Source organism: Budorcas taxicolor, chromosome 19 (genome assembly GCF_023091745.1).
Source record: "Budorcas taxicolor isolate Tak-1 chromosome 19, Takin1.1, whole genome shotgun sequence".
NCBI classification, from domain to species: Eukaryota; Metazoa; Chordata; class Mammalia; order Artiodactyla; family Bovidae; genus Budorcas; species Budorcas taxicolor.
In genome coordinates, this window is record NC_068928.1 from 56,333,549 (window position 1) to 56,356,470 (window position 22,922).

The following is a 22,922-nucleotide window of genomic DNA, read 5'->3' on the forward strand; positions in this document are numbered from 1 at the left end:
CTGGGTTCGGTCCCCAAACGGAGAATAAGTTCATTTAATCCTGAACAGTGACGAAGCCATAACTGCTCCACATGGTTTGACAGAGATGGGTGTGCAATCTACATAGGTGTCCCCTGCACCCGGCTCAGGCCTATGCTGGTTTTTTCCATTTGAGGTTTGTGTGTGATGCAGCTGGATCACCTGGGCCAAGACTGGAAGCAGCAGGGCCATAGGGTATTCTCACATCCCGGCAGGTCTGCATCGGTCAGTAGCCTATCCCTGCTCGAGCCTCACCCACCACAAGCCCCCAGGGGACTCAGACTCTGAACAAACCCACATTCACTGCCGGCAGCTCCCTGTGGCCGCTTGGTGCTGCCAGAACTCACACATGAGACTATCAGCTCAAAATGCAAGACAGAGCCTTTATTCACGGCGAGGTTTTGGGGCCACTAACCTAGATCTCGAGGAGTCAGGTGCACAGAGCTCCCCTCTTCCTTTTCATCAGAGTAAGTTATACTCCCTTCCTGGAACCGGGCAGCCCAGTGCAAGGATCAGTGAATGGTGAGGGGGTTGTCACACTTGGGGTACAGACCTACTCTCTGCAGGGTCTGTTCAACCAACTTAGCCCTCTAGAAATACCCCAGTGACAAAAGCAGAGACGCTAGGGTTAGGAGGTTGCCACCAGGGGGCTGTGGGATTGCCCTCGGAGTCAGCACCTGCCTTGGGCTCACTCCATCTCCGCACACAGAGGTGAGCTCCACGGGTACACCTGGCGTGGGCTCCTTGGATGAGCCAGCGGTGGTACCCAAGGGCAGGAGGAAACCACAGAGATGACACGACAGAGATCTCCTTCCCCCGAGTCTGAAGCTGTGTGCACATCCTTGTTGGTGCCAGCCTCGTTCAGGTCCCAAGGATGCCCCCGCTCCCCTTGGTGGCTGTCAGGCCCTGATGGAGCAAGTCGTGGGTGAGGATGGCACCACCAGCCCTTCCAGGTGCCCAAGGTGAGGTAGACACCCGCCATCTGCTCATCAGGAAGTGGCACAATCTTCGGTCATGGATGTCACTTATCTAAGGGACTGTCCCGAGTCCCACAAGTCTCAGTCCTGGGAGAGGCCCAGGACTCTCCATTCATCCCTGAGAATGCAGCCCCACTCCCACCTTGTGTCTTGACGGGACCCAGTTCACTGAAGGTGTGGGGGGGTGATGCTGAGGGGCTCGGAGGCCATTCAGAGAGGCACAGTCTGTCCAGGCCTCGAGGGAGCTGTGCCCAGCTCAGTGGCCTTCCATGGGCCAGGCGGTGGCAGGAGGTCCTGGTGAGGACTATGGGCAGCTTCACCATAGCTTGGCTTCACCTTGGAGCAGAGCGGGACAGACACTGCAGGGTGGCCCTGCAGGATGGTCATCTGGAGAGCCGCAGAGGGGGATGCAGGAGCTGTGTGGGGGGAGGGTGTCCAGAGGCAGGCTGGCTGTCTGCAGACCGCTCCTGCTTTCTCAAGTCCCTCGGGGACCAGGAGAGGCTGGGCTGGGCAGGAATCGGGGCGGGGGTGGGGAGGGGGTGCCCTGAGCCCCGGCCACATCCTCAGAGTTTCACACGGCCCCCGACTCCACCGCTCCAGATGGGTGACCTCAGGGCCCTCCCAGCACCAATGAGAAAGGCCCTGCCCAGCCTGGACATACGGGAAAGAGGACATCTGAACGCCGTGTGGTCCGTGGAAGAGGGCGTCTACCATCTCGTGTTATTTTGCGGGGACTGAGCCTAAAGTGACCAGAAAGAACATGTGTTTGAACAACTGAAGAAAGAACAAGAACCACAAAAGCGCATCCCCGGGGGGATGGTGTAATCTGACATCGAAGGAGAAGTCCGATTTATTTTTTCTTCTGGAAGCCTTTCTCCCCCTTCCAACAGAAACGTTTTCTCCCCTATAGTTTGTGTCAGAAAATAGCTTCTGGGGAGTTGGGGAGAAATATTCCCAAGCCCAGGAGGGGCTCATTTAGCAGACCCCTCGCAAAGCCTTGAACTAGTGTCCAAGAGTCAGAGCAAGGTTGCTTGTCTGAACACAGGCCACTGGGACCCGCTAAAAGTCTTGAGAGCTGAAAGCAGGGCCACTTCCAGAGGCCCTGTGGTCTCTCTGGGCCAGTCCCTTACCTGTCAGGGGGAGGGGGCAGGGAGCTACATTGATCACTCAGGCCCAAGACCCCGTCTAACCCTAAAATGGTCTCGCTCTGGGATTTGACTCTGGAAAAGGGAAAGTACTGTCCTACCCATCTCTCAGGGTCAGCTCCAAGGATTAAAATGCACTGCTGTGGACAGGCTTTACTATAAAGGACTGAGCAAATGGGGATTTAAATTCCCACCCAGGAGTGAAACCAACCAGAACCTGGCCCGCCCCCTCCACCTTTGTAAGCAAGGGCTGGTCCTCTTTGAGTCATGCCCCAGCACACACACACTGAATGATCTGAGATGGAACAGTGGTCCTCCACCGTATCCCGACAGATCTTCATCACTGTTTCCACAAAGAGGGGCTGAAGCCTTCCCCTACACATACACTGCACAGAACCACCTGCTGCTGGGCCGGCCTTCCCCGCCCTCCATCCAGTAGACGGGGTCCCCGAGGAAAGCGGCCTGGTTTCAGACAAGCCCAGATGCCAGATGAGACCCGAGATGGGAGCCGGGCCCCAAGAGCCAGCCTGATCACACAGGACACGGACCCAGGCTCAGCTGAAGACCCATTCCCTGGAGGGAAGCGTCGGCTCCTTCGCTGCATGGAAGGAGAGCTCAGCAGTGGCTTTCCTGGGACCTGGACTCAGAGGGAGGAGAAAGAGGAGACACCCACAGGCCAGGGCAGAGGGGCGGATCAACCGAGACAGAAAGCCCAGATCAGACATGACATTCCCAGAGGAAGGGTTAATAAAGCAGAAACGTGTTTATTAGGCATCCGTGCTCCTCACAGAGGAACAAGGCCCAGGACAGAAGCGCCTGCGACGTCTCCCGAGGTTGCAGGAATCTCTCTGAAGACTCCAGAGAACGTAGGTGCTGGCTGGCCGCCACCCCAAGAAGAACAACACTATTTGGCTGGAGCGTGGCCACCGGAGGTGACCCTGGCAGGAAGCTAGAGCTGGCTCCTGGACTCCGCAAACACTGAGGAGCGGGCAGGGGCACCGGGACGCCCATCTGAACACTGGCAGACGGGAGGGTCTCCCGGGTGAGACCCAGGCCGCCCCTCCCCGGGACAGCGAGGAGGGAGGGGGCTGGGGAGAGCGCGGGCTCCCGGTGGGGAGAAGACCCTCTCCAGGGGCCAGGTCCTCCAATCTGCCTGCCTCTTCCAGGGGCCGGCTCAGTCCCACACATAGGGGTTTCTAAACACCTGAGAGCTCTTGCCTTCCTTGGGCAGCATGGCCTCCTGGCGGCTGTGGGCCGCGTAGATGTCCTCAGCCCGCAGGGTGGAGTTGGCACTGCCTGTCACCTGGCTGTTGGCGGTGGCCCGCGGGAGGATGACGTCGTACGCTCCAGCTCCATCGGACTGGAAGGAAGAACAGGCGGTCTCACAGCCGGTTCCGCCGGGGCGGATGTGCAAACAGTCGGCTTCCTGCGGGCCGTGCCTGCCAGCTTCCCCGCCCCTCCCCATCACCAACCGCCCCCACCCCGAGCTGGGCCTGGGATGGTGACTCTAAGTCTGGAGCCGAAGGGACTGCCCTCTGACCTCCAGCCCCTTATCTCACCCTGAAGAGGGCTGGGCAGCGAAACGAGGCTCCAGTTGCCTCCAATGGTCCGGGGGCTTCGCGCAGGGGGAGGTTCCTCCTCTCAAGCCCCATCCCACTCCCTATACCGTGGGGCCCAAAGGAGGGTGAGCCAGGCTGAGCTCCTATGACCCAACCCACTCTGCTTCCTCTGGGGGTCTTTCCTGAGCCCCACCAATGAGGCCACATCCCCCACGGCATCGCAGCTGGTGTGCAGGGCCCAGGACACTCTTCTGTCCGGCCCTAGATAGCACATGTTTAGCAGTCCAATTTAGAGACTTAAAACCCTGGTGGTTTGGGGCTGGCGAGTTTTAAGTTTTGGAGACTTAAAAATCCAAATTCGTGGCCTGGATCCTGGTCAGAGCAGCAGTGGTTCTGTTCCTGGGTGGGTGAGGCTGAGGCGTTGTTCCCAGAGCCCAGCCTGCAAGGAACATGAGCCCCACCAGCCTCATCCCCAGGCAGAGAGCCGCCACCAAAGCTCTGTAGCTCGGGGGTGGGGCGGCAGCTCTTCCACATACTCGAACCTGGAGGCCGGGGGATGGGGGTGGGGGAGGGTCCTGAGGGAGGAGGTCCTCCCACCCCTTTACTATCTGCCCTCCCCCACCCCTTGTAGCTCCTAGAACATCGAGACCCTCGGTTCTCAAGCCTGGCTTGTGCATCACAATCACCTGAACTGCTGAGCCACAAGCATACCTAGGGGGCCCCACCCCAAGGCGAGCTGGTCACTGTTCAATGACCCTGATCTGTGACGTCAGCAGATTTCCTCGGTCACTCCTACTGTGACTTGGGTAACTCCACGTAATCAAGGTGACGTCACTGAAGCGATGCTAATCATCGGCTCCATCACCCCACCGGCCCTTGTATTTTTAGTAAGTTCCAGGTGACATACAAAGAAGCCTGGTGGGTTCCAGTTGACTGGGTTGCAAAGAGTGGGACCCAGCTGAGCACACACACAGGTGATGGGAGTGGTGGGGGTCAAGGGACCATGGTTTTGGAGCCACTATGAGATAAAATATCTGTTCGTCCAAAGTCTTCCTGAAGGAGTGGGGCTCAATGCACACAGGTAGAGTGGGGCGGCCAGGCAGGGGACCCTGGGCGGCTGGGGGCTGGCAAACCCTGCTCCCACCCTTCCGAGATTCCTCTGCCCTCCCAGCTCCTGGCCACGGTCCTCTCTCGCAGGACACAGGTTCAGGCCCGGGGAGAGCCCAGGACTGGAAGTGTGTGGTGCCCTGGCTTCACCCAGCCCCCAGGGCTCCAGGCGGGGAGAGGATGAGAACGCCACCCCACTGACCTCCCTGCTTCCTGTTCCCAGCCTCCTGCCAAGGGGGGTCACTGACCTCTCTGCACAGTGACTGCCAGCCAGCCGGGGAGGAGGAACACCAATGGAGTGAGTAAGACTCTAACCCTCCGGCTTCCTGTTCCCACCCCCCTCCCTTGGCTAAGGGAGCATCTGGTTTCCAGAACCCAGGGGAGGTGTGAAGCTGAGAGTGTGGCTGCCTGCTGGCGGGAGGAGGGGAGCTGGGGGCCCTCCTGGGACAGCTGTGGTTGCGGAGTCAGGATCTACCCAGACCTGCCCTGTGCACCTCTGTCCACCAGGAATGCACATACCTGGCTGAGGCCCCCTTGTCCCTGCGTGGGGGACAGCTAGTGGCTCCCACCAGTGTAGAGAGAGACCATTCTGAGCATCTAGCCTCAGGGGGTTGTGTGATACCCTGATGACACGGGGCAGGCAGGCCCCCTGCAGGTATTGTCACTCCCAGAAAAATGGCATTGGAGGCCCTGGGTTCCCCAAGGCTGACCCATCGAACGCAGAGCCAGCCTTCTCCCTGCCGCCTCCACCCACCCTGCCGGCACTGGCCCCCTGGCTCCAGCAGGGTCATGGGGACCCGGGGACTCCACTCACCGGGGCTTTGTGCATCAGGGTCATCTCGGTGGGCTGGTACATACTGGTCAGCAGCTGTCCGTTGTACCCGCTGTATGGTGACACCGGTCTCTTAGCTGCAAGGAGACATAGGTGCTGCTCCAGGGCTGGTCTCTCAGCTCCCTTTCCCACTCTCAAGGGAGGCTCCCCAGGGAGCAGGGAGACGGACTGGTGGCGGGGGCTGGGCCAGCCCTGGGGGCGAGGCCGTAGGTGTGGGGGCCCCCCACTGGAGCCCAGCATCTCTTTGGAGGCACAGAGAGCATGATGTTTACCTTCCCCTCGGGTTTTCCTGCAGCACAAGACCCCTTCCTACCAAAAAACGCTCCGTCAGCAACCTTCACATCCCTGTCCGCCCTCTGGGGCCAGAGGCCAAGACAGGCACACGGACCTTCGGCGGCCTTCCAAGATGGCCAGCCTCCAGCTCTGGCCTCTCCCGCTGCGGGCCAGCTGCCAGGCGCCGGGGTAAATACAGCAGGGAGCCCACCGCCTGAAAGTCTCCATGGGGCAGAGCTGGGTGCTGACCGCCCAGGACCCAGAGTCACTGCCTGCTCCCCTCAAGTCCCCCAGGGGACTGAAGGCACATCAGTGGCCTAACCCTGTGGTCCCTTGGCAAGTTTCCAGAACTATTTTCAGCTTCAGAAACACTCTCCTGTGTCTTTGGGGCTGTCGATTTCCTGACCTGTCCTGCCCTGCTGGGCGCTGGGGCCATGGAAAACTGCTGACCGTTCCTGGGGTCCGGGGGGCAGGCTAAGCCCTGGGGGCTGGGGCAGCGGATGCCGGTCTCCGGCCGGCGGATGGCCCCGAGGCTTGGAGGGACCACAATTCTATAGGGCCTCCTAAGTGCAGGGCTCACTCAATTGATTTTTCCATTTAGAAAAAAAAATAAAAATAAAAGGAAAAAAACCTCTCACAGCCCCAGAAGTGTTTGCCTTGAGGACAAAGGCTGAGAACGCCTGGGCCTGACAAACAGGCAGCGGATGGAAGCCAAGGTGGGGGCGGCCACGGCTCCTCCCAACACTCATCCATGAGCCTCACCCACCGCCCCCTGCCCTGCTCCCCGAGTGGCCCCAGGCTGTGCGTGTACCAGGGCCATCCTGGGGGCCAGGTCAAAGACCAGCGCTTGGCAGGGTGAGGATTAAGCCTTTCCCCAAAGCTGGGATCACAGGGACCTCAGCTTACAGAGAAAAGGCCGCGAGCTCTGACTCTGCATCCTCCCCGGCCTCTGACCCCTGGCAGAAGCCCCAGAGCCGGTCGTTTCTCCACAGTCAGGCAGGTCAAGTCCTAAGCCCCCAAAAGCCTCGATCAGCACAGGCCGGGGTCAGAGTCCAGGCTTTCCGGGTCAGGGCGGATGAAGGGGCTGCAGCCAGCCGGCTAAGAAAGCACACGAGATGTGGGCTATAGAGCAAGTCCGGAAAGGCTCAGGCCCTGGCGCTCGGTTCGTGCTCTGTAAACACTAGTGGTCCTGATGAGGAACCACAGAAGGCTCCCTCCTTAGGGAGCCGGGAGCGTGTCCGGACGCGTCTCTAGGAGAACGGCCACCGGCTCCTGCCTCCCAGGCTGCTCCCGAGGGGGGGCCGGCTGCGGGGGCTTCTCTCCCCAACTTCCTGCCACTTCCACCTCCGGGGCGCCCTTAACTCCAAAACCCGAGGCTTTGTTCCTGTCTGGCACCCCAAGTGCTGGTTCCGGAGGAGAACCTCATCCCATTAACAAAGAGCCGGGGCAGGAGGTTGGGGACAAGCTGGATATTGAATAGTGGGTGCTGCATAGGTTAGCATGTGGCACACACACTTTCATGAAAAAGGGAAAATTTTTAACTGAAAAAGCTTTTAAAGGAAGTTAAGACTATGGATATGTATGTAATAGAAGAACAAGCTCTGGAGGGATAATAATGACAGAAATGCAGTAATTGGGGAATCTCCTGGAGTTCCAGTGGTTAGAACTTTGTGTTTTCACTGCACGGGGCATGGGTTCGATGCCTGGTTGGGGAACTAAGATCTCCCATGCCACAAAGCATGGCTCAAAAAAAAAAACAAAGATGCATTAACGGAATCCTCAAAAGAATCCTACGAAATAGGAGGCACTATATTCCCCATTTTACAGATGAGGAAACTGAGGCACCTAGTGGGAAAATATCAGTCCACAGGGATCAGTTCTGTGGACAGAAGAGGAAGGAACAGGGTAGAATTAGGGAGACAGTGGAGGGTAATTTTATCCCTAATGTGTCAGATTTTACAATGAAAATACACTAATGAATTGCATGAGTATAGAGAAAAAAATCTTTTTTAAAAATGGAGTTTAGGAATTTGATGGCAGAGAACTCTGGATATTCTCAGGCACCTCCCATTTTGCTCAGGAGACTAGTCCCCGGTCCTGCAATAAGTCACCTGGAATAAAAGAAGAGCTGGCAGGGATTCCTCGGCAGTCCAGTGGTTAGGACTTGGTGCTTTCACTACCATGGGCTGGGTTCAATCCCTGGTTGGGGAACTAAGATCCCACAAGCCACATGGCATAGACAAATATTAATAATTAAAACAATTTTTAAAAAATTAGATTCATGTGTAGGCATGGTTGAGTCCCTCTGCTGTTCCCCTGAAACCATTAATATCACAACACTTAATCGAATATCCCCCAATATAAAATAAAAAGTTTCAAAAAAATTTTTTTTTTAAATAAAGGGGACCTTCCCGGAGAAGGAAATGGCAACCCACTCCCATATTCTTGCCTGGGAAATCCCACGGACAGAGGAGCCTGGCGGGCTACAGTCCATAAGGTCACAAGAGTCAAATATGCCAACTAAGCAACTAAGCCACCACCAAGAGGGGACCCGAGGAGGATGTCCCGTGACCCACCTGAGGCTGGCTCGTCCATGGAAAACGCCTTGTTTTCCACAAACATGCTCTGGCCCTTTTGCTCTTTCAGAATGGTCTCGTAGCCCACGCCCCGGGTGGGGTACAGATCCCCCTGGTAGCTCTGCTCCGGGCTAGACCTGGTCACCTGGGAGACCTCCGGGATGACATAGAAGAGGACGAAGGCCCAGGCGTTGGTGGCAAGGGCGATGGCCAGCGTGGGGTCGTCCCACGTGGGGCTGTTGTGCTGCCGGTTGCCGTAAGTGTACATGACGGTCCACACCACCCAGACGGCGATGGAGGCGGTCGTGGTGAGCAGCACGAAGACCCCGTGCTTCCGCCAGCGCTTGAAGCGGCCGCACAAGGCCGACCAGGCCCCCGTGAAGGCGCAAAGCAGCAGCAGCATCACGTAGATAAGCGCCATGACGAAGTCCGCGTTGGCGATGGCGCAGGGGGAGACGGCCACCCAGCCCGCACTGCCGTTGCCTGGAGCGTCGCCCTCGGCGCCAGCTCCCCGCACCAGCGTGATGATCAGCCACTCCGTGTTGATGATCACCTCCACGAGGCTCAGCAGCAGGGCCACGAGGAAGACCACCCAGCCCCGGGGCCCGTGGTTCTTCCGAACCAGGAAGTGGAGGGCCAAGACGTGGGCCACCAGGCAGGAGAAGCAGATGGCGAACAGGACCCCGAAGAGGAAGCGCCGGGAGGCACAGGTGGAGAAGTCAGGCTTCACCACGCAGGCGAAGACGAGGCAGAAGAGGCCCAGGGTCCCCAGCAGGAAGAACACCTGGGTCCCTAGCAGGCTCCGCTTCTTGGTGTCCTGCACGAAGGGGAGGCTGGCCACCAGGATGATGGTGAGGACGAAGGTGGTGACGACGCCTGCCCCCGCCACGGCTTCCAAGATGATGCCCCAAGCCTCAGAGCGGTCACACAGGTTGTAATAGAGGGGGTTGAGGTCGGGGCTGCAGCCGGGCGGGGCCTGCTCCTGGGCCCGGGCCCCTGGAAGCAGGAAGAGAGGCAGTCCCAGGCACGTCAGCACCGCTCTGTGGATGGCCATCCTGGATGCCAGGCCAGGCTCCAGCTGGGTCCCTAGAGACGGAGGGGAGAAGAGGCGAAATCAGCCCCTCAGGCCAGACCCCGACACACAGGGTGCTGGACCAGGGCGCATTGATCTGGGGTCTAGCCCTCTGAGCTACTGAATCCTTTTTCCCTCTCTCTTTTATGGCAGCGCCGAGTGCCATGTGAGATCTTTGCTCCCTGGCTAAGGATCAAACTCATGCCCCCTGCAGTGGAAGTGTGGAGTCTTAACTACTGGACCACCAGGCAAGTTCCCAGAATCCTTCTTTATTTTATTCTTATTTATGTATGTATTCATTTGACTGCACCAGTTGGGGCACGTGGGGGTCTTGGATCTTTTTTGTGGCACGTGAGCTCTTAATTGCAGCGTGTGAGATCTAGTTCCGGGACCAGGGATCAAGCCTGGGTTCCCTGAATTGGGAGCACAGAATCTTAGCCACTGGACCGCCAGAACCCTTCTTAACACAGAACTCCCGGGACTCCTCTCAACTAACCAGAAACAAACGAGATGAAGCCCAGTTGTCATTCCTCTTCCCAGGCATGGAAAAGGAGGAAACTGTGCTAAATTTTCACCTCCCTCCACCAATTGTAACCTGGACCCAAATACTCCCTGAGCTCTTGCAGCTAGGATGGGGGTGAGGTTTACGAGCAAGTTCACCAAGCACTCAGCTCCTCTCTGCCCCGGGACTCCCAGAGTTCAAATGGCCAGCTGCTTGGCCCTCCTCTCTGTCCCTGTGATGCCCAAGGCCACAAAGAATCAGCCATGCATTCATCCACTCAGTGAGTATTTAACAAGCACCAGGAACAGGTACAAACTGCTACCAGACAGTGAAGAGATGACCGAAAAGTTGTATGTATCAACACTTTTCCCCGATGTCTTCCTACCACTGACCCTTTTTGCCCTTCATTTTCCCACTTTTAGTCCCAATGCTTCTCTTCAACACTTCTCTTCGGAATCCCAAGTTCCTTGGAAGCTCAAGTTGTTAAAAGAGTCTCAAGGATAAAATTTAACAAATTTCCCAGCTAGGGAGTTAATGACTTAACACAAAAATCCTCCTATGAGGCATTAACATTTTAAAAGCAAGAACGAGGCAAGGGCAAAGCAAAACCCAAAGGAATTAATCTGTAATGGAAGACATCAAGACCCTGTAGCTAGAAGGCAAGAAGGCGGTCTTTTATTTGCACTGTGGTCAAGTAAATGGTTGGTAAACCTGCCTCTTCCTCTCTTACATCTTGGACCCAGGCACTTTGTAGGACAGCAACCTGGACATGCTTTCCTGGGCTATAGTGACTACTAGTGGCTGGGAGGGGAATGGCACGATCCTCCTCCCTACCTTTCTTCTGCTTTGAAGGTGGAGGGTGGATTTGTACACCACTAACCAATAACCTCAGATATGCAGATGACACCACCCTTACCGCAGAAAGTGAAGAGGAACTAAAAAGCCTCTTGATGAAAGTGAAGAGGAGAGTGAAAAAGTTGGCTTAAAGCTCAACATTCAGAAAATGAAGATCATGGCATCCAGTCCCATTACTTCATGGGAAATAGATGGGGAAACAGTGGAAACAGTGTCAGACTTTATTTTTTGGGGCTCCAAAATCACTGCAGATGGTGACTGCAGCCATGAAATTAAAAGACGTTTACTCCTTGGAAGAAAAGTTATGACCATCCTAGATAGCATATTCAAAAGCAGAGACATTACTTTGCCGACTAATGTCCGTCTAGTCAAGGCTATGGTTTTTCCAGTGGTCATGTATGGATGTGAGAGTTGGACTCTGAAGAAAGCTGAGCGCCGAAGAATTGATGCTTTTGAATTGTGGTGCTGGACGAGACTCTTGAGAGTGCCTTGGACTGCAAGGAGATCCAACCAGTCCATTCTGAAGGAGATCAGCCCTGGGATTTCTTTGGAAGGAACGATGCTAAAGCTGAAACTCCAATACTTTGGCCACCTCATGTGAAGAGCTGACTCACTGGAAAAGACTCTGATGCTGGGAGGGATTGGGGGCAGGAGGAGAAGGGGACGACCGAGGATGAAATGGCTGGATGGCATCACTGACTCGATGGACGTGAGTCTGAGTGAACTCCAGGAGTTGGTGATGGACAGGGAGGCCTGGTGTGCTGCGATTCATGGGGTCACAAAGAGTCAGACACAACTGAGAGACTGAACTGAGCTGAACCCTTCCTCAGATGGTACAGAATCTGCCTGCAATGCAGGAGACCTGGGTTCAAACCCTAGGTCGGGAAGATCCCCTGGAGAAGGGAATGGCAACCCACTCCAATATTCTTGCCTGGAGAATCCCATGGACAGAGGAGCCTGGCGGGCTACAGTCCACGGGGTCGCAGAGGAGTCGGACATGACTTATTGACTAAACAACAACAAAACCCTTTAATGTTTCCACTATTCCTGGCTAATTAATGTCTAACAGGCAAAGAAAATGGATTCTCCATAATTGATAAGGGGAAGGACACTGCTACTAAGTCAGGGAAAATAAAACTCACAAATTGAGACTAACATAATAAAAAGATCATCAATTTTCAAAGTCCTTTAAGATATCCTACAAAGTCCTTTAAGGTATCCTAAAATACCTAAAAGTATTTTAGGTCTCTCAGCGTTCCTGGCTACCACCTCATCTGTCAATTAAAGCTTGCTTTTCCCCAAACCCTGACCGTTAACTTTTAATAAATTAACAATTTTATGTGAGTTTACTATATTGTTTTCCTAAATAAATGGTACCATAACGCAGCTAGTTTCGCTTGACTTCAACGCAAAAGCTTGTTTTCCCTACATCACGACTTAAATAAGCTTTTGTAGGGGACTTTGCGTAATCGTAAATCAATAAGGCACACACTGTACTTTATTTACAATGACTAAGAAGAGAAAAAAGGAATCGGAGCGGGCTAATGGATAAGGTGTATTGAACCATTCCAGGAAATAATTTATGGATAACATGCTAAGGGATTCTAAGCACTCAAGCCTATCTTGGGTGCTTCTGCTTCATAGCCAAGCAGCTATAACTTGGGGTGAAGCTGTGGTACTGAACCCTGAGAATGGTCAGTCAGACTTAGCCTCCAGCAATCTGTGCATCTTTGAGAACTGCTCATCCCACCTCCCTCCTCCAGGTTGCAGTTTGCAACAATTAAGCCTAGTAGTTCTCTGAGAGGCAGTGAAAAATACAAAGATGAACAAACACAATCCCTGCCAATAATGTTATTTCAAACCAAAAAGAGAGAAAAGATAGGTCCGTAAGAAAATCTCCCAAGAAGAATCAGGTAAAGAGCCACACAAAAGAATCGACCTCTGGAGAGAGAAAAGCGATACAGGAACACAAAGGAGGATCCAAGGTGGAGAAGACCTCTCAACAGCACTTTATTCAGTTTCTAATCAATTTCACCAGTATGCACGTATGAACCGAGTTTGTAAAGGGAGGTTGCAGCTGGCTGGCGACAGATGAGAAACGCTCCAGGAAAGGAGTTCGGGGCACGACTCTAAAGGCAGTGGGGGCCACTGAAGACTATTTTTTTGCACAGTGAGGGCATTACCAGGGCTGTGCTTTAAGATCTGAGTCTGGCAAAAAAGCATCGGCAATCCATTTGCTGAAGACATGTTCATCCCTGTTTAAAGATGGAGGCCAAACGTAAGGCCTAATGGAGGTTCTTACCCAAATAAAATCTAAGGTCTGGAGACTTCACTATTGGGCCAGTGGTTCAGACTCCACCTTGCAGTGCAGGGCGCAGGTTCGATCCCTGGTCAGGGAACTAAGATCCCACGTGCCACAGAGCAACTAAGCCTGCACTCTGGTGCTCAGGCATCACCATTACTGAGCCCGTGAGCCATAAGTGGAGAGTTGTGCACTGCAAAGGAAGATCCCTCATGCAACGAAGACCTGACACAGCCACATAAATAAATAAAGATTAAAAAAAAAATCTAAAGCCTGGTTGGATTCGGGGAAAAGGCTACTAAGCCCATGATACAAGTTCAAATCTCCTAACGGCCATTTCATTACCAAAAACCAAGCCAGCTCCCATTTAGTCCTGGGACTCCTATGTAAATCCTTCTCGGTCTGTCTCACACTTAGAGCCATATCTGCTGGTACCCCACCAGAATCCAGCACCTCAAAGGAACTTGGGCCAGGGCCAGAGCAGCTTCACAGCCCTCACCCCAGTTTCCTTCTCACTTTGTTGTTGGTCCCAATCTTATGCTTTAAGCCTGTTGGACCCACCAACATAGGAACCTCCATGTGGTTGAGTGGGGAGAGAGGCACACACCAGCTCAAGCGGGAAAACTGGGCCAGGTGGGCCTGGTTCTTGTCTACTGCCTAGGACAGCGACCCCTGGAGGCCAGTGTGAGACTTCAAGAGCTCGGCCCAGGGTCCTTCCACATCCAGGAATGCAGATTCAGCCAGTCAAGGGATGCCATATTTGAAGACGGTGGTGAGGGGGAAAGGACTTGGAGGAAACGAACCAGCGGTGTCCAGACTCTCCACCCTGCAGCTCGCTAGAGCCTGCATTTCCAGGCTGTCTTCTGAGCCTCGATGGTTAGAATCATGTGTGTGTGTGGTGTCTCCTTTACCTGGCTTTAAGGTCTACCAGAGTGAGCAAAATGTGTTTATCTCAGCATCCCCCGCAACATCTAGTCTTGCACTGAACACAGGAGGCATTGGAAAATCGCTCACCCCCATCCCAGCCCTGCCTCTTCTTTTTAGAGTGACTGCTTCTGCTCGAAGGTTCTCTAGGACCAAGGAGGGGGACCTCCTTCCACCCTCTGAGTGCCCCCCAGACCATGGCTGCAGCCCATAATCACGCTGCAGATTATTTTTGGGACAAAGGAGCCCTTTTGCTTCACCTCCCTGGAATCAGTTATACAAATATTTTTAACCATCTCTGAAATCGGCCTTTCCCCAGGCTCAGTCACTCTGCCCCCATCTCGGGTCTGAGTCGGCCCAATCCGGTTCCAGAACCCCCTCCTCCCTCTTCCCCTCCGCAGAGTGGTGGGCTCCGAGGCCCAGCCAGCCCCGAGTGGGCTTCACTGGGCAAGGATGAGGCAGCCAGCCACACGCAAGCCTGAGAAACATCCTGAAAAGAGGCACCGGAGCCTCTCACGAGCTTGCCGGCCTGGTCTGTCTCCCCTGCTCAAAGGGGCAGAGGAAGATACAGACGCACAGTCACTGGTTACCTTCAAGGGGGCCATGGCCAGGTAGAGCCTCCGCGCAGACTGCCACTGAGCAGCCTCCTTCCTCCTGCTCTGCCACCACTAAGTAGCCCACGAAGAGAGACGGGTGGACCCGCTGACAGCCTCCCACCGCCTCCCCGCCCCAGTTTAGGTCTTGCCATCTTCCTCCTCCGCTCTGGGTGCTCTGGCGTTTAAACCAGCCAATAGGAGGAGTCAAAGAGGCCTGTAAGGAGCTACCTCTGCGCCCAAGTTGCTGCGGGGGGTGAAGAGGGGGAGTTAGAGGGCTTCCGGGAACCCCAGCCTACACCCTCACACCCGAGGGTGAGCATCTGACCCCCAACTGCCTGAGCGTTCAGAAACACGTGAGTCTTCAACCCAAGGGTCCGCTCTAGAAAGCCACTCCGGAATGCGCCCCACCCCCAGCGGCACGCCCTCTCCCAGCCACACAAAAAGGCTCCGGGAGGGACCTTCCACGAGCACAAAACCCAAATTCAACACAGTCCAGTCCCAGAGTTTTAGGATCGACAGCGTGGAGTTTTCAAATGATCGCGTTTGGCGGGGTTTAAAACTGTGGATCCCGGCAGGAGCGCCGCAACTCCACCTCCTGGGCTGGGAAGGGCGCAGGGAAGCCCCTGGGTGGGGGAGGGGCGGGCCAAGCGAAAGGTTCTAGAAGCCACGATGCTAAAAGCCGCGAGTTTAACGACGGACCGAAATCCCGAACTTCGCGCAGGAGGATTCCGAGCACTCCCCTCCCTGTCCTCCCCGGGCCCGGGGTCTACACCCACGCTCCCGGGATGGCGGAGCGGAAAGAGCAGGGTGCAGCCTCTCTCCCGTTCCCTCCAGCCCCAGAAACCTGCCCTCCCGATCCACGGTCGCGGGGAGCGGAGAGGACGCCGGCCCGCAGGTCACTGTTGACCGCGGACCCGCGCAGCGAGGCTGCGAGGGCGGAGGGGACGGTCGTGCGAGACCCCGATGGTGGAGTTCGCCCTCGCCGCCAACTTGGAGCCGCGGCGCCGGGCTTCTCGCACCCCCTAGTCCCCAGCCGGCTCGGTTTGGAAAGTTTCTGCGATCGAGCGGAGTCGGAGCGGCGCCCTCCGTCCCCTGGTTCTCCCAACCCCGGGCCTCTACCCTCGCCCACTCCCCGCCAGCCCGACCCGACCCTACTCTTCCCAGCGGCCGGCGGGAGGGCGGAGCGAGCGGGCAGCAGCCCTTACCTGGGACGCGCCGCCGGCCCAGCTCCGGCGCGGCGTTTGGGGCCAACTCCAGGCGGGGCGCGAGCGCGGCTGGGAGGGACTCGGCGCAGGGCGCGGGGCCAGGCCCAACCCTGGCCTGGGGTGGTGGGGCCCTGGCGGGGGATCGGGGCGCAGGGCCTGCCTCTCAGCGGGACCCGGCGCTGGCTGCGCTCCTGCGCTCGCTGTCGCGCTGGCCTCTCCGGGCGCTCGACTCCTCTCTCCTGGCGAGGGTGGGCCGATGCCTGCATCGCCGTGACATCACCTCCATTCAGGCGCTTATCGGGCGCCCGCGGGGCTCCAGGTGCAGGCAGTCCGCTCACAAGGTAACAAAGCCCGGTCGGCCCTCCCCCCAGCCCATCCCGGACTCACCTCCCAGCTCCGACTAGACGCCCTTTCCGGCTGCGGAGGGAGATCAGAGTTTCTGGCCCAGCTGGCCGGTGGGTTGTTGCTGTTTACTGCCACGCCCCCGCACGCGGGCGCGCGCACAGTCACGCGCACACCCTTGGAGGACTAGGCTTTCGCTCCCGAAAGCGGCTTGGGGAACGGCCCCGCACAGTTCGCCGGAGGGCTGTCGGTCTCCGCGAGTCCCAGCGCGCGCACACGAGCAACGCGCGGGGGCCACCTTAGTGCGTTTCTCTGGGACGGACACCTAGCCTTTGTCACCTTCGTCCTGGCTCTCCCGCGAGACCCGCGTGGGGCAGTTCGCCGCTCCGGACTAAAGCGAGGGGCACACTCAGACGCAAAGTCTATGTCTTTGTCACGCCTTCTGCGCCCCCTGCCCTATCCGAGCTTGCATACGTGGACACAACACACACCGAGTGTCTTGCACGCGCGATCCTTCCCCCGCACCTGGGTCAGCTACTGTACGTAGGAGCTCCACCCCGCGCGCCTCTAAGCGCGGTGGGCCGGGCCCAGAACCACTGGGCACCGCGGGCAGAAGTATTCCTGGGTCCGACTGCCCCGCGCCTGGGTGTCCTGGGATCGTCCCGGACACGGTCCACCTTAGCGCGCGCTCCCCTCCCCGCGTCCCGGTTCCCTGTCCCGACCTGTCCCCATTAGCCTTCACGGCTCAGTTCCCCGAGGTACAGTGTTTCACCCTGCCCCCGCGGCCTCTGCGCTCCGGGACACGCCAGCCTGACCGCGGAGTCCTGCCCCTCCCTCCGCCCGGGGACTTTTCCGAAAGTTCGAGCGCCTCCCCTCCCTGTACCCCACCCGACTCCCAATCCGCCGATTAGCTGGTGGCCATCCTTTCCCCTCCGGCGTCAGGGATCGGCAGAAAGGGAACTGTAGAAATGGGGAAGTGAATCCAACCTGGGATCGCCGCGGCCCAGTAAACAAGAGATTTTCCGGACACCTTGAACTGAACTTCCCGCTGGGGCTGCGGGCGGCGTGGGAGGTGGGCTGCCGCAGCGGGGCTCAGTTGGCAAGCGCGGGAGGCCCAGAGGGGCCACGGCGCACCGAGAAGGGACTGGTTGTTGGGCCTGGCTGGGGCCCAGGGGACGCGGAGGCAGGGCTGGGCGCCGGGTCTCCGGGGTGCTACTTCTCCTGACGCCGAGTTGCCTGGGGGATCGCCAGCAGAGCGCGGTCGGAGCCAGCCGGTGGCAGGGCGGGCGGCTGGGCTTGCGGGTTCTGCCCGGAGCGCCCGGGAAGGGGGGGCGGGGTGGGAAGGGGAGGCGGCTGGCAGCAAGCCAGGGGGTAGCAAGATAGGGGAGGGCGCAGGGAGAAGGGAGGTACCTCCTGGGCTGTTTGTTTGCCTGCCTCAATCTATGACAACCAGAAGTCAAACTCCCTGAAACACCCAGCGCTGCCAGAGCGATAAAGCCCAGGTTTGCCTTGCGGCCTGGGCTGGCCCTGGGGCCCTGGTTTTCTAGAACTGTTTATGCGCCTGGCCTTTGCTGGCCCGCCTGGGGAGTGGGGTGAACACTGAATTGTTTCAGTTCTTTCCAGAATGAAGAGGAAGAGGGATTTGGGCTGCAGAGTTGTGACTTCAACTCCCACGCCACTTTTCAGGGACCCCGAACAGTGAGGGTGTGCAGCCGCTTGTAAGGGCCAGACAGTGCAGACCACCCTGAAAGGGGGAGCTCCCTGAAGCCGACCAGTCACTCTGGCCTCTGACTTTGTTGTTGTTTAGTTGGTGGGCTATCTAACCATCTCATCCTCGGTGGTCCCCTCCTCCTTTCGCTCTGGCTAGCTTTCATTAACTAGGCAACCAATGCTGAAACCAGTTTGATGAGAGGGGTCCCTCATTAGCATATGTTTAAAGCCAGTTCAGAGAAGGAAATGGCAACCCACTCCAGTATTCTTGCCTAGAAAATCCCATGCACCAAGGAGTCTGGCTACAGCCCATGGGGTCACAAAGAGTTCAACAGGACTAAACAGCTGAACAACAAAGCCAGTTCAGGACTCCTCTGGCAGTTGAGTGGTTAAGTTTTGGCTCTTAATATTCAGGGGGCACAGATTTCAACCCTGGTGGAGGAACAGAGATACCACATGTCACATGGTGCAGTCAAATATGTATATATATATTGTATACCATATACCATCATATTAACACCAATATATACCATACTATATATATGTATCAGTTCAGTTCAGTCGCTCAGTCGTGTCTGACTGTTTTCGACCCCATGAATCGCAGCACACCAGGCCTCCCTGTCCATCACCAACTCCCAGAGGTCACTCAGACTCACATCCATCGAGTCAGTGATGCCATCCAGCCATTTCATCCTGGGTCGTCCCCTTCTTCTCCTGCCCCCAATCCCTCCCAGCATCAGGGTCTTTTCCAGTGAGTCAACTCTTCGCATGAGGTGGCCAAAGTACTGGAGCTTCAGCTTTAGCATCATTCCTTCCAAAGAACACCCAGGACCAATCTCCTTTAGAATGGACTGATTTGATCTCCTTGTGGTCCAGGGGATTCTCAAGAGTCTTCTCCAACACCACAGTTCAAAAGCATCAATTCTTCGGCGCTCAGCCTTCTTCACAGTCCAACTCTCACATCCATACATGACCACTGGAAAAACCATAGCCTTGACTAGATGGACTTTTGTTGGCAAAGTAATGTCTCTGCTTTTGAACATACTATCTAGGTTGGTCATAACTTTCCTTCCGAGGAGTAAGCGTCTTTTAATTTCATGGCTGCAATCACAATCTGCAGTGATTTTGGAGCCCCCCAAAATCAAGTCTGACACTGTTTCCACTGTTTCCCCATCTATTTCCCATGAAGTGATGGGACCAGATGCCACGATCTTCGTTTTCTGAATGTTGAGCTTTAAGCCAACTTTTTCACTCTCCTCTTTCACTTTCATCAAGAGGCTTTTTAGTTCCTCTTCACTTTCTGCCATAAGGGTGGTGTCATCTGCATATCTGAGGTTACTGATATTCCTCCCGGCAATCTTGATTCCAGCTTGTGCTTCTTCCAGCCCAGCATTTCTCATGATGTACTCTGCACATAAGTTAAATAAACAGGGTGACAGTATACAGCCTTGACGTGCTCCTTTTCCTATTTGGAACCAGTCTGTTGTTCCATGTCCAGTTCTAACTGTTTTTTCCTGACCATATAGGTTTCTCAAGAGGCAGGTCAGGTGGTCTGGTATTCCCATCTCTTTCAGAATTTTCCACAGTTCATTGTGATCCACACAGTCAAAGGCTTTAACATACTCAATAAAGCACAAATAGATGTTTTTCTGGAACTCTCTTGCTTTTTCCATGATCCAGCGGATATTGGCAATTTGATATATATAAATAGTTCAGTCCCTCAGTCATGTACTACTCTTTGCGACCCCATGGACTGCTGCACGCCAGGCCTCCCTGTCCTTCACCAACTCCCGAAGCTTGCTCAAACTCATGTCCATGGAGCCGGTGATGCCATCCAACCATCTCATCCTCTGTCATCCCCTTTTCCTGCCTTCAATCTTTCCCAGCATCAGAGTCTTATATAAATAATATATATACTATTGGGGCTTCCACTGATTAAGAATCCATGTGTTTCTGTTGCAGGCAGAGCAGGTTTGATCCTGACAGGGGGAATAAGATTCTGTATGCTGCGAGGGGTGGCCAAAAACTAAATTTTTTTAAAAAGCCAGTCTAGGGAGTCTGGGAAAGGGGTGGGTCGGCGGGGGGGAGTAGTAGGGAGATTGGGAGGCAAGTGACTTCAGGGAGACACAGGTGAATTCTAGATTCGTCTCAATTGCTTCCGAATTTCGGGAACCCCTTCTCCCTCCAGAGACCTCTCCCATGAAGCAAGTGTACCTCTCTCTCTATGGGCACAGGGAGGGGTCAGGTTGGGGTAGGTGGTGCCTGACCACCCACTGATGGTAGTCTGGAAACCAGCTGGACACCCCAGCGGCTGAACCCCACCCTCAGCCAGTCCTGCCATCGTGGTGGAGACTTGGGGCGGTTTTCTGAGAACGGTTTGTTCTGGTCCTTCCTACCCCATCTCATCTGGAACAGGATCTGCCTTCAGAACAAAGCAAGGCACAGGAGGCAGATGTCCTGGGGCTTCTGAGGCTGCTGGGTCCCTGATGCCCTTGGCTTTAGTTCCCCAGGGCCTGAGGGCCTATCCTGGGCAGAACTCAGGAGTGGAAATCCTGAGAACTCCACCCCAGCCCTGGGAGCCAGACCACGTGGGCGCTGTTGGACGCAGCCAGTGAGCAGAAGAGACATTCCTCCGAGGGAGGTGCCATGGCCTCAGAGACCCTGACCACAGGCCCATCGGCGCCCCCAAATACCCTTTACCCAATTTAACAACCCATAGCGGCTTCCCTGGCGGCTCAGTGGTAAAGAATCTGCCTGCAAGGCAGGAGCCCCAGGTTTGATCCCTGGGTTGGGAAGAGCCCCTGGAGGAGGACATGGCCACCCACTCCAGGATTCTTGTCTGGAGGATTCCATGGACAGAGAGAGCCTCGTGGGCTACAGTCCATGGAGTCCAAAGAGTCTGACAGAAAATAAATACATTAAAAAAAAAAGAGTCCAACACAACCGAGCGACTAACACTTCACTTTCAGGTGTGTAAGCCTTTATGGACACCCACCTTCACCAAGAGATAGCACTCGGAGAAGTGGTCCCATACATCTAGTATTTTGGTCATCAGGTGTGAAGAGACAGCTCATTGGAAAAGTCCCTGACGCTGGGAAAGTTTGAAGGCAGAAGGAGCAGAGGGCATCAGAGGATGAGATGGCTGGATGGCATCACCGATGCAGTGACCATGAAGTTGGGCAAACTCCGGGAGACGATGAGGGACAGGGAGGCCAGGTGTGCTGCAGTCCATGGGGTCGCAAAGAGTCGGACACGACTGGGCGACGGACCAGCAACAGCCCGTGAGGCTTCTACCCGCTGGCTGTTCCGAGAGATCTTGGATGGATGGGTTGTCTGGATGGTGTCTGTAATTCCTCCCTCTCAGTATGGTTCACAAACTCCTGCTGGCCACTGGCCAACTGAGACTACCCTTATTCACTGGAATACTTCCTTTTCGAGCCGTATGAGTCTAAGCTACTGACAAGGCCCAAGGTGGGGCGCAGCTTTGTCATCTGCCAATTATATGACGTGGATAAGTCACTTCGCCTCTCTGAGCCCCGCTTTACTGTAAAGGGGGCATGATAATACCCCCCCCCCCCCCATCTTGCTGTCACATCCAGATAAAGCCACGTCTAGAATGTTCCTCGCACAAGCCAGGCACTCACGAGTGCTCAGTGGTCAGCCTCTCCATTTGTAGTCCGTCCTTTTTGAATCTCACCCCTGCCGGTTAAAGAAGCCGAGCAGTGGAAATTCCCCCCCAGTCCATTGGTTAGGACTCTGTGCTTCCACTGCTGAGGGTCTGAATTCAGCCCTAGTCAGGGAATTAAGATCCCACAAGCCTTGCATTGTGACCAAAAAAAAAAAAAAAAAAAAAAAGAGAGGCCTAACAGTGTTTAGGGCTTCCCTTGTGGCTCGGATGGTAAAGAATCCGCCTGCAGTGCGGGAGACCTGGGTTCGATCCCTGGGTTGGGAAGATCCCCTGGAGAAGGGCATGGCAATCCTTTCCAGTATCCTTGCCTGGAGAATCCCCATGGACAGAGGAGCCTGGTGGGCTACAGTCCATGGGATTGCAAAGAATTGGACATGACTGAGCAACTAAGCAGAGCACAGCACAACAGTGTTTAACTCAAACTCTTGCAGAAGCTGCTTCTCCAACGCCCCCTAGTCCCCCACTGAGCTGAGTGTGGGGCCCCAGGCTCCCTGACAGGTAGGTGCCTGGAATCTTGTGCTTAGTGACTGGGTGCCCCACAGCTAGCTGGTAAACAGATATTGTATTTGACCTCTCCTTGCTCCCAGAAAGAGTCTCCCATCATCCGCCATTCCACACCTCCATCCCGTCACTGTTGTGAGAATATTTCAGGGTGGGAGCAACCCTCCCATTGGGATTACATGCACCCAACCTGATCACCCTGCTTGCAGTCTTCCTTCCACTCTCTGATACCTCCAGTCACCTGCAAACCCCCATCTGCTGTGGGACAGCCACTGACATCTCCCTGGCATTCTTGGCTCCTAAGACCCTCCTTGACTCCCGTGCATGCGTGCTAAGTCGCTTCAGTCATGTCCAACTCTTGCGACCCTGTGGACTGTAGCCCTCCAGCCTCCTCTGTCCATGGGAGTCTTCAGGCAAGAATACTGGGGTGGGTTGTCATGTCCTCCTCGAGGGGAGACCCAAGGATCGAACCTACGTCTCTTATGTCTCCTGCATTGACAAGTGGGTTCTTTACCACTGGGGCCACCTGGAAAGACTTCATTGGCTCCCACTGCCCCTAAACTAAGACCAAACTCCTTTGCTCAGCGGCATTCAAGGCCCTTGCAATATCCCATCCCTCCTGTTCCCCACAGGAAGTGGAGATCCCAGCCTGAGGTCCGCTCTGAGTCTGGCCATGGGACAGACCTTCCTGTGGCTTCACTCACACTGTCCCCCACTCTCAGTCCAGTACACTGAGGC

The 22,922-nt window shown here is 55.7% G+C and overlaps 1 protein-coding gene across 5 annotated transcripts; it reads right to left on the reverse strand.

Moving 5' to 3' along the window:
- Positions 1-388: 388 nt before the first annotated feature.
- Positions 389-17,574, reverse strand: GPRC5C (G protein-coupled receptor class C group 5 member C). Of its 5 annotated transcripts, XM_052658851.1 has the most exons (6): positions 16,331-17,026; positions 15,944-16,203; positions 8,488-9,573; positions 5,621-5,715; positions 3,345-3,500; positions 389-1,735 (listed from the first exon to the last, which is right to left on the reverse strand). In XM_052658851.1, exons 3-6 carry the CDS (start codon positions 9,539-9,541, stop codon positions 1,703-1,705), a joined length of 1,338 nt encoding a protein of 445 aa, XP_052514811.1. In that variant the 5' UTR covers positions 9,542-9,573; positions 15,944-16,203; positions 16,331-17,026; the 3' UTR covers positions 389-1,702. The 5 variants fall into 5 exon arrangements, with proteins under 5 accessions (XP_052514811.1, XP_052514812.1, XP_052514813.1 ...); XM_052658852.1 differs by lacking the exons at positions 15,944-16,203; positions 16,331-17,026 and adding an exon at positions 17,273-17,574; XM_052658853.1 differs by having other exon boundaries at positions 3,359-3,500; positions 15,944-17,027.
- Between the last annotated feature and the right edge of the window lie 5,348 nt (positions 17,575-22,922).

Excerpts from the sequence above, each read along its gene's own strand:
- GPRC5C (XM_052658852.1), bottom strand. The coding sequence starts at position 9,541 with ATGGCCATCCACAGAGCGGTGCTGACGTGCCTGGGACTGCCTCTCTTC. Across the intron at positions 5,716-8,487 it reads CATGGACGAGCCAGCCTCAG|CTAAGAGACCGGTGTCACCA; the intron begins GTGGGTCACGGG and ends GTCTCCTTGCAG. Across the intron at positions 1,736-3,344 it reads AGGAAGGCAAGAGCTCTCAG|GCTCAGTCCCCGCAAAATAA; the intron begins GTGTTTAGAAAC and ends TGGTCACTTTAG.